We start from the raw sequence: 9,037 nt of genomic DNA, 5'->3' as shown, positions 1-9,037 counted from the left end.
TCGGAGCCACGTGATGAAGACGAGGCCACTTTCAGAGAGGCCGGGGAGCCCCCTTTCTCCACTTCAACACCAGGGGGCGCTCTCCCACGTCAGTGCGCCTACTGCCGCTCATATGCCTCAGCCCAGAACGGAAATGACGCCTTGCCCTTGTCACGTGCAAGCCGAGGCCGTTATAATTTTTGTATTTTGAAGGGGGGGCATGCCTTTATTTCTCTGATTATTTCTCCCATGTCCCGAGAGAAGAGAACTAGAATCGTAATGCCGGTCATTGATTTTTATAGAATAGCTGGCCGAGCGCCTGTCACGTGGCGCCGCGCCGATCACGTGACGGCGGCCAACGTGCCTCGGGGCGGGCGAGGGAACATGGCGGACCCCACGGCTGCTTCCCTTGTTGTTAGGCAAATCAGCGTTACGAGGCGCGCATGCGCAGAGGGGGGTGGTATCCGTTGAGGAAAGGAGAGGTGAGGAGGGGGGGGCGGATGGGGGGTCCTGAGGAGACGGGGGGACAGGGAAGGGGGGCGCCCAGGAGCTTTGGACCGAGCGAGGGTCGGCGGCAGCAGCCTGGAGACCTAGATATGGGGCAGCCCCAAGAGGCGGGTTGGAGGGAGCGGGGAGGCTCCAGCGGGCCCGAAGGGACCCAGGCGTCCGGCGCAACCAAGTGGGGGGTGGCTGGTAGCGAGGAGGGCCTCGCAGGGCCGGCGGCAACGCAGGGGCCGCGGAAGCTGGAGCGGAGGGACGTAGGGACCCAGGTGTCCTGGGGTCCAGGCGTGGGGGCCCTTGATAATGGGGGGATCCAGGCCCCAGCCGTGGGGAAGGCCCCGCAGGGACAGGGTGGCCCGAGGAGAGTCACGATGAGCAGATGGGGGCCTCGTGGGTTTGGGGGTCCCCCAGGCAGCGGGAGCCTGGAGAGCCTGGGCCGCCCTCCGCCCGGCTCAGGGAGGAGCAGCCAAGCAGCGAGGCAGGAGAAGAGAGCCTCGTGGTGCGTGGGGGTCTGCGAGTCCTGCGTGGCTGTGGCCGTGAAAGGAAAGGGCGCCCCCAAAGAGGTGGGGACCCAGCTCTCCCACAGGGAGGATTGGGAGTTGGGTGCGGGGGGCCCCGGGGTGGTCAGGGGAAGAGGCGGCGAGGAACCAGAGTTCCCGGCACGGGGCGTCAGCCGCAGCCACTCCGGGGGGATCTTGGGGCATGTGGGTCCCCAGAGGGATCCTGTAAGGGGAGCTGGGATGTGGGTCCAGAAGGAGTGGTACCGGGACCCTGCGGAGGCTTCTGGGCAGGTCTGGGTGCCCCGCAAGCCAGCCAGGGCCTCTGATAGGATGGGGCTGCCGTGGCTGCAACGGGAAGCCAGTCCCCAGGGGAAGCAGAGAGAGTGGAAGCCCGAATCTAGGGGTGTCGGTTGTTCCCCAGAACGTAGCCAGGTCTGGATCCCCCGAGAGAAGCCAGTTCCTGCGGGTGGGGGTCCCGGGGATGTCTGGATTCACAAGGTGAGGGATCCCTCTGGGGCTGGGATCATGTGGGTCTGGGCCAAGGTGACAAATTGTAATGAAGAAGATGAAGCAGAGGAGACCAGGGTTTGGACCTTCCGTAAGGAGGGCCCTAGGAAAGGGGGGCAAGGTGAGGGTGGATATGGGGTATCTTAGGGCGGGGGTGCTATTTGGGGGGCATGGGTTGGGGGAGGGAGATACTGCACCTGGGAGGGAGGGGGGAGGAAATGCTAGGCTCATACCTGAGGGAAAGGGTTAGAAACAAGGATGATTTCATATGTGGGAGATCCTGTCTAGAGGACCAGGGAGTAGAGGAGGGAGGGTGGAGCAGAGAGACCTTGCTGGATTATTCCTGGGGTGGCTACAGCCCAGTATCCTTGAGAGAATCTGGAGTGGGGTGGCGGCGGCTGCCACCAGGGGAGGGAGCAGAGTCCAAGGCGCCTCCGGCCGCACGGGTAAGTCGGGGTCCGGAGGCTCCCGGGGGGACCGGAATGGACCGCATGCTGTTGCATGCCAGGGTAGGAGCTGGGGGTGCTGGCGACTGGGGCGGGAGTGTTGAATTTGCATGAATTACTGTAATTCAAGGATGGGCCTTCATGGGGAGGAGGCTTCTGTTCTGTTCATTGGGGCACCATGTGAAAAACGGGGCAGGGCCCTACCTGACAGTTGAACCAGGGACCTTCTGCATGCAAGGCAAGTGTTTATGACTGTGTTGTGGACCTTCCCAAATAGAACTCATGTCTTGGTATGTGTCGGCATGGAAGGACTGGAGCTCTTCCCCATTATTCCTTTTCCTGTATGTACAAGGGCAGTGAACTGAACCCTATGTCTGGCAGCTGCTGAATGGATCCCTTTCCGCAGAAGTGGCTTGCCCAGTGGGGGGGCGGGCCTGCCGCGCCTGCTTGCCAGCAGCAATGTCACTGCTGCTTATAGGGAGGGGTGAAGTGTTGGGGAAATCAGGGCTGTGTGGGCACCCTGGTGGAGCCATTCAAGTACTCCCATTGGTGCACATAGACAGCTCCAACTTTCCCCTGCCTCCTGATAAAAGGCAGCGACACCACTGCCAGGAAGCCAGCTCCATTTCTGCCTTCCTGTAACATTGTGATCAGAAAAGCAAGAGATAATGGTGACAGTAGACTTTTAGCCACAGAGAGCTCTCCCCAGCTAACCAGTTTCTGCCCTTCCAGGAGCTTATGCGATGCAGGTGAGCCAGGGAGCAGCGTTACTCGCTCTGGCACTGTGTGCAGTCTTCTCGCTAGTGCTGGGCACGGAAGGCAAACGGAAGCTCCAGATTGGGGTCAAGAAGCGGGTGGACAACTGCCCCATCAAGTCCCGCAAGGGTGATGTGCTCCACATGCATTATACGGTGAGTGCTGCAGGTGTGATGTGGAAGGGCAGGTCAGTGTTAGCTGAGCAACTTGAGGTTTGCGGGGTCTTTTCCAGAAGCCACGGGGGAGAGACATGTTGTCAAAGGGTGAATTGTAATCCAGTGGAGAACCTGTTGGGCCTTCCATTCATTTCTAGACTTCAGCCCCTGCTCTCTCATCACAGAGTTATGGCTCTTTGGGAAGGGCTGGGGGACCTGCCTGCCTGCCTCCAGGTATTGCAAAACTTCAGCTCCCATCATCCCTGACTGTTGGCCATGCTCACTGTGGTTGATGGGAGCTGGAGCCCAACAGCCGGGAGGGTCTGCAGGTTCCCCATCCGTGACCTGAAGCACGGATGGGGTTGGGTTTGTTTAGGAAGGCAGACGTCTGTGGTGACCCAAGTTCAGAGCTTCAACAGAAAGAAATAAAAGAAAAAAAGAATCCTACTGTAAATTAGGCACACGTGTCTTGTGTCTCATGGAACTGTCTACTCCTTGACATCTGAATTCAGCAACCCCTCTGAGATTTCACTAGGAGTATCTCCAAGGCTCTGACGGAAATTTTTGTGACCATAAGGACTAGATGTTTAGCTTTTAAAAAAAAGGAATTCTTGAAGCAGCTGAATTCTGCACCCACTAACAAACGCTGCCGTTGCAGCATATGCTTGGCTCAGCTGCTTTTTTCAACCATGCATCCTTGCTGACTCACACATGCTCATTCATGGCTTGATGACTGCTGTGTTAGGTGGCAAGTTGAATGCAGGAAATGGACAACCAGAGAAAAATTCTGTGTTCCCTGTGTGAGGAGGAGAAGGGGGTGGAGCTTTTACCCCCCTTTGATTCCAACCATATGGACATGAGGTTACTCTACCTCGTTCCTTTCTGCAATTTCCAGACCTCTGTTTGGCCAGAGAACATAAGCAGAGCTCCTCTGGATTAAACCAAAGGCTACCTAGTTCACTTTCCTCTTTCCCATAGCAGCCAGCCAGTATGCTACTGAATTCTGTGTTGCTGGAAATCACAGTTAGGGAGTGCTAGACTAGATGGGCCACTGGCTTCATGCAGCAGAGCTCTCTTTTATGCAGTTAGATCCTTCTGGGAATCCCATAAGCATGACAGCAATAGCTGCCTCTCACTATTTTCCCCCAGCTAATGGGACTCAAAAACAATCCTGGAGGTTGCATGAGATTAGTGTCTGGTAGCCACTGATAGTCTTGTCCTCCCTTTTAAAGTTTTTTTTTTAAGGGATGTGTTTGTTTTATAAATTAAAAATTTATGTGTAAGTGGACCTGGGATCGAATCATGAAGGGTGGGTCAGAAATGTACCAAGTAAATAAATAATCCCCTTTTAAAACCATCTCAATTTGGCAGTTATCCCTGCTCTGTATGGTGGCAGGATTCCAGAGTTGAGGGCCCCTGGTCATCTGAGCAGCAGGGGAAAAGAGGGTGGGTGTATTAATTTCATGTCCTGCTTGTGGCCTTCTCAACAGGCGTTTCATTAACCATTGTTAGGAAACAGGGCCCTCGACCTGACTCACCTTTGCTCTGACCCAGCAGGGCTTCCGCCTCTCAGGTTCTTATGAGTCACTTTCTGCAGTGAAGCAGTGAATCACTGAGTGATAGGCGCTCATGTGTGAATCTGCCCTGAGTTAGTTAGTCAGTCAGTGAGAGAGCAAGGCTGAAACACCCTGGGGTTTCTTTACTAGGGTGGAGCAGGGATGGGGAACTTTCAGCCCTCCAGATGTTGTTGAACTCCCATCAGCCCAGCCAGCATGATGGGGGTTGTAGTCCAGTGCTGACTGGGCTCCGGAGGGCCACAGGAGGGCCACCCTCCTGCTGTGGAGGGTGTTTGTATACATGTGCTTAGTTAAAACTGCACATAGCTAAAGCTATGGAATTCACTTTATTAAGATGTAGTGATGACTTTTAAAAGAGTAGACAAATCCATGAGGAACCAGGCTATCAGTGTCTGCTAGCCACACTGGCTCCCTTGTCTGTATGTCTCTGAATGTCTGTTGCTGGGAATCACAAGTGGGGAGAGAAGAAGAGTTTGGATTTGATATCCCGCCTTTCACTCCCTTTAAGGAGTCTCAAAGCGGCTAACATTCTCCTTTCCCTTCCTCCTCCACAACAAACACTCTGTGAGGTGAGTGGGGCTGAGAGACTTCAGAGAAGTGTGACTGGCCCAAGGTCACCCAGCTGCTGCATGTGGAGGAGTGGGGAATTGAACCCGGTTCCCCAGATTACGAGACTACCGCTCTTAACCACTACACCACACTGGCTCTCAAGAGTTGCGCTTGGGTCCTGCTTGCTGCCTTCCCGTCGAGGCATCCAGTTGGTCACTGTGAGAACAGGGTGCTGGACTAGATGGGCTCTCTTTGGGCTTACTTCACAGGGCTCTTCTTCTTTTGGGATAATAAGCACAGCATCTTGGATGTTTTAAGAAGAAACCTTGGCTGGCTTACACCCCCTTTAACTTCTGCACTCTCTCATAGGGCAAGCTGGAGGATGGGACAGAGTTCGACAGCAGCCTGACTCGTGATCAGCCGTTTATCTTCTCCTTGGGGACTGGACAAGTCATTAAAGGCTGGGATCAGGGCTTGCTTGGGTAAATTCTTCCTCCCAGCAGGGATCAGGTGTGGCAGTGACCGCTGTGTTGTGGTTGCTGGTTTTCAAGCACCCGAACGGGAAAACGAAGCAATTTCTCCAGTGGCAAGTCAGAAGCACAGATTTTCACTCTCCCTTCTCAAAGGATGCTGGAAAGCTCCTAAAACTTTATTTATTTGGGTCTCCTGGAACTTTTTTTTTTAAAAAAAGAGCAGAGAATTCCATAATCTGGGCATGACCTCAAGGAAGGGCCTCTGATGTATTCCAGCTGCATCTGCGGCACCTTTGGCGGGTATGTTGGGGGAGAGCACTCTGTGCAATTGCACCCAGGAGATCTGGCTGGCATCTTCTAATGATATTTGCCGTCTTTTGAAAATCCATCTGTCCCGGCTCATTTTATTTATTAAAGTGTCTTGTTAATCAGGACGGTTCATCTATCCTGTGTTTCTCTCCAGTCTTAACTACATTTAGTGTGCTTCTTTTTCATTTGTATGTAATTTTTATATTGATAGCTGCCCCTAGGCAACGTTAGAAGGGAAGGTTAAGTGATATGAATGAAGTAATTATTTTCGAGTCAGATTCCAGCCCTCCTGTTTTGTGTTGCTTTTATACAGCAGCAAAGCCGTGTACTGTATTTGGTTGGTAACTGAATTTATACTGTTCCTTTGGTCTTTCTAGGATGTGCGAGGGTGAGAAGAGAAAGCTCGTCATTCCCTCTGAGCTGGGTAAGGAGCTGGAATGTGGGATGGGGAGGGGGAAGAAATTGGGCTCCTGGGAACCTGCCCCAGGGAGGTGGCAGTGACAAGATGTTCTAAGGAGTTGCCATCATCATTTTTTGGCAGGGGTCAGTGGGAGTTGAAATCCCACAACAATCCCACAGATCGCTCCATCCCTGCACTATGGGAACTCTTTGATCTCTTGGGTAACTTTGCCATTTTTCTCCCTTTGCTCACAGGTTATGGGGACCGGGGAGCACCACCCAAAATCCCAGGTAAATAGTGCATGCCCTTTCCCCCTTGGAATCAGTCCTGCTATGGATTCTGAAGAGATGGGCGGGGGCTTCCTCCCCACCCCAAGCAAATTGTTGATACTTCTCCCTGCTGGCCTTTTGAAAACCAGGAGATGAGAATGGAAGGGATCAAAACCTAGTGGCCCCGCTCGAGTTCCAGGCAGTCAGCTGTGGGGCCATCAAAGCTTCCAGGGGCCCTCTGGCACCTGCTCTAGGGGTTGGGATGGGTAGTGCTTCTTCCCAGCACCGCTCCCTCCAGCCTGCACTCCTGATGTCCCTTTCTTTTTCCTCCCCAGGTGGCGCAACCTTAATCTTTGAAGTTGAGCTGCTGAGCATTGAGCGAAGGCAGGAATTTTAGCGACATCTCTTCGGGGGAGGGGGCACGCGGGGAGGGGAGGTAACCTCCAGACGCGACTCAGGATTTGTTGATACCGATGGGCCAAATAAAAGCACAGACCAGAGTTGTATTGTGACTGCAGCAGGTGGCCTGGTGGCAGGAGAAGGGGCAACGCTGTTCCAAGGAGGTGGAGGTGCGGGGTTCCTTGGGCTCAAGATTTGGGCCAGTCTGACTTCTGTGGCCGGGGGGGGGGGAGGATATTTGGGTGCAGAAAGCCCCAGGGTCAACCCCTGCCATCTTCGGCAAATACGACTTAAGGTATGAGGACTAGGAAAGGCCTCTGCCTGGAGCCTTGGAGAGAGGCTGCCAGTTGCAGCAGACATTACTAGGCTGGGTGCCCTGCTGGCCTGACTGTGTAAGGCAGCCTCAGGGGTTCAAGTCCTTGTGGGTGTCTGGTCTCTGGCCTGATCCCATCACCTCCAGGTGGGGCCGGGAGAGCCACTGCCTGTCGGTTTTGATTGGTGTCTGGGCCTCATCAGATGTTGTTGGACTACAACTCCCATCCTCCCTGACCATTTGTTAAGCAGATGGATGATGGGAGTTGTAATCCAGCAGTAGGGCTGGGCAATCTATCATCCAAAACCAGTTTGAAGTCCATATTGTGATACGAGTTTCATAATTTTTGACCTGGCAATATTGGGGGGGGGGGGTGTTTGCTATACTAAAATCACTATGTGGGGAAAACTGTGAAGCCAGCCAATGCTCTATCCTTATTTCAGACATTGTGATATATCGGTATATCGATAGGTTTAGCTGGTGATCTATTGTGATGTAGAAAACCAGATATTCCCAGCCCTATCCAGCAGTATTTGGTGCCCCAAGCTTGAAGAACACAGGTGTAGACAATACAGAGCTAGAGTGACTTAAGGGCTGGGCTCCTAAGCAAGGCAGCTCCCTATACGTGAAATGCACAGATAGCTTGCCAGGGACAGGCAGCCTGTGTCTTTCCAGAATCCAGATGGCATTGGATTCTAAGATATGTCACTTCCGATCAGCCTGAGCAGTGGCCTGAGAGGGTATGTGGTTTAGTTTAGGTACATCTAGAAGGCTGCAGATTCTCCTTTCCCAGAGCATTGGGGCATTGGAAGCCCAATAAAAGACTTGCAGAGCAGGGAAGTCTTGTGCTTAGTGTGTGGCTGGCAGCAGGATTGGGCAGTCATGGTGGCCTGGCTGCCCAAAGCCAACCTTTCCGTCTTTGGTCTGGCTTAACATGGGGCCTTGTGCTGCCCACAGTCTGGTCCTGTCCACCTGCCAAGGGAAAGCAAGCTCTGGAGAATATGGTGTGCTGTGTGGCTTTGCTGTAGGCGGCACATCCCAGAATTCCCTTGCGATAGACTGCAAGGGATTCTGGGGGCCTTTTCTGTGCTTGTGGCATTGGATCTCCACAAGAGGCGTATGGAGATTTGTGAAGCCACGTTCCCAACAACCTGTGTAATTAATTAATTGAAGCATGCGCCGACTTTGTAGTGCAATTTGGGTTTGTTTCAGGACAACCTGTACTGAATAAACGAGCCGTGAAAGTTGTGAACTGAGAAGCAGGGCGAGAATATGATATAACAGATAAGTTTGCACTGCAGAGCAGAAAACTGCGCGGGAGTGTTCTCCCCCAGTGAAACCACCAGTGTGGATGCTGCTGGGTCCCTGCCAGTATTGTCTGCTGTGAAAGTGAACAGTTGTGAGCATTGCTGCAGAAGGCCATAGTGAAGGGGCAGGACGGGTTGCTGTGAGGAACTCACCTATCCTCCCTGACAGAGAGGGACTAGCTGCAGAATGCCTTTTGCAAAGAGACCATTCTCCAGCCTCCCTTGTTCAGTATGAAGAACAGTTGAGACAGTGTGCGCACACGCTGTACTTAAAAAAAACCAACCCCTACAAATCGCATTTGTGCCTAATTTTGCAACCTCCATAAATAATGCCAGTGAAGTGATTTTCATGTGTGGTATAATTAATTGTTCCTGTCAGGGCTGTGGAGAAACAAACAAAACAAAAAAATCCTATTTAGCAAGGCACAACTCCCTCTCCCTACCTTTAGAGCATAGAAAGCATTGCCATTTCCCACACCCTGATTTCAGTGTGATTCTCACCACATAACTTTCAAGACTCATCCTTTGGCTATAGGGGTTAGAAAGTTGCTCCCCCACCATGCCCAAAATAAAATTAAAACAACCTAGGATGTTAAG

At 52.9% G+C, this 9,037-nt stretch overlaps 1 protein-coding gene across 4 annotated transcripts; it reads left to right on the top strand.

Annotated features, from left to right (window-relative positions):
* Positions 1 to 314: 314 nt before the first annotated feature.
* LOC309520575 (peptidyl-prolyl cis-trans isomerase FKBP2-like) lies at positions 315 to 8,381 on the top strand. Of its 4 annotated transcripts, none has more exons than XM_082202536.1 (6): positions 315 to 461; positions 2,666 to 2,844; positions 5,340 to 5,452; positions 6,130 to 6,176; positions 6,407 to 6,442; positions 6,757 to 8,381. In XM_082202536.1, exons 2-6 carry the CDS (start codon positions 2,677 to 2,679, stop codon positions 6,816 to 6,818), a joined length of 426 nt encoding a protein of 141 aa, XP_082058662.1. In that variant the 5' UTR covers positions 315 to 461; positions 2,666 to 2,676; the 3' UTR covers positions 6,819 to 8,381. The 4 variants fall into 4 exon arrangements, with proteins under 4 accessions (XP_082058662.1, XP_082058660.1, XP_082058659.1 ...); XM_082202534.1 differs by lacking the exon at positions 315 to 461 and adding an exon at positions 535 to 1,043; XM_082202533.1 differs by lacking the exon at positions 315 to 461 and adding an exon at positions 1,121 to 1,608.
* The last annotated feature ends 656 nt before the right edge of the window (positions 8,382 to 9,037 follow it).

The sequence above is a fragment of the Podarcis vaucheri genome, assembly GCF_965113315.1.
Source record: "Podarcis vaucheri genome assembly, chromosome: 16".
Taxonomy (NCBI): Eukaryota; Metazoa; Chordata; class Lepidosauria; order Squamata; family Lacertidae; genus Podarcis; species Podarcis vaucheri.
The sequence above is the reverse complement of the archived record's forward strand: the minus strand, read 5'-3'. Positions and strand labels throughout refer to the sequence as shown.

Excerpts from the sequence above, each read along its gene's own strand:
- LOC309520575 (XM_082202533.1), top strand. The coding sequence starts at position 1,221 with ATGTGGGTCCAGAAGGAGTGGTACCGGGACCCTGCGGAGGCTTCTGGG. Across the intron at positions 1,609-2,665 it reads CCCTAGGAAAGGGGGGCAAG|GAGCTTATGCGATGCAGGTG; the intron begins GTGAGGGTGGAT and ends CTGCCCTTCCAG. Across the intron at positions 6,443-6,756 it reads AGCACCACCCAAAATCCCAG|GTGGCGCAACCTTAATCTTT; the intron begins GTAAATAGTGCA and ends TTTCCTCCCCAG.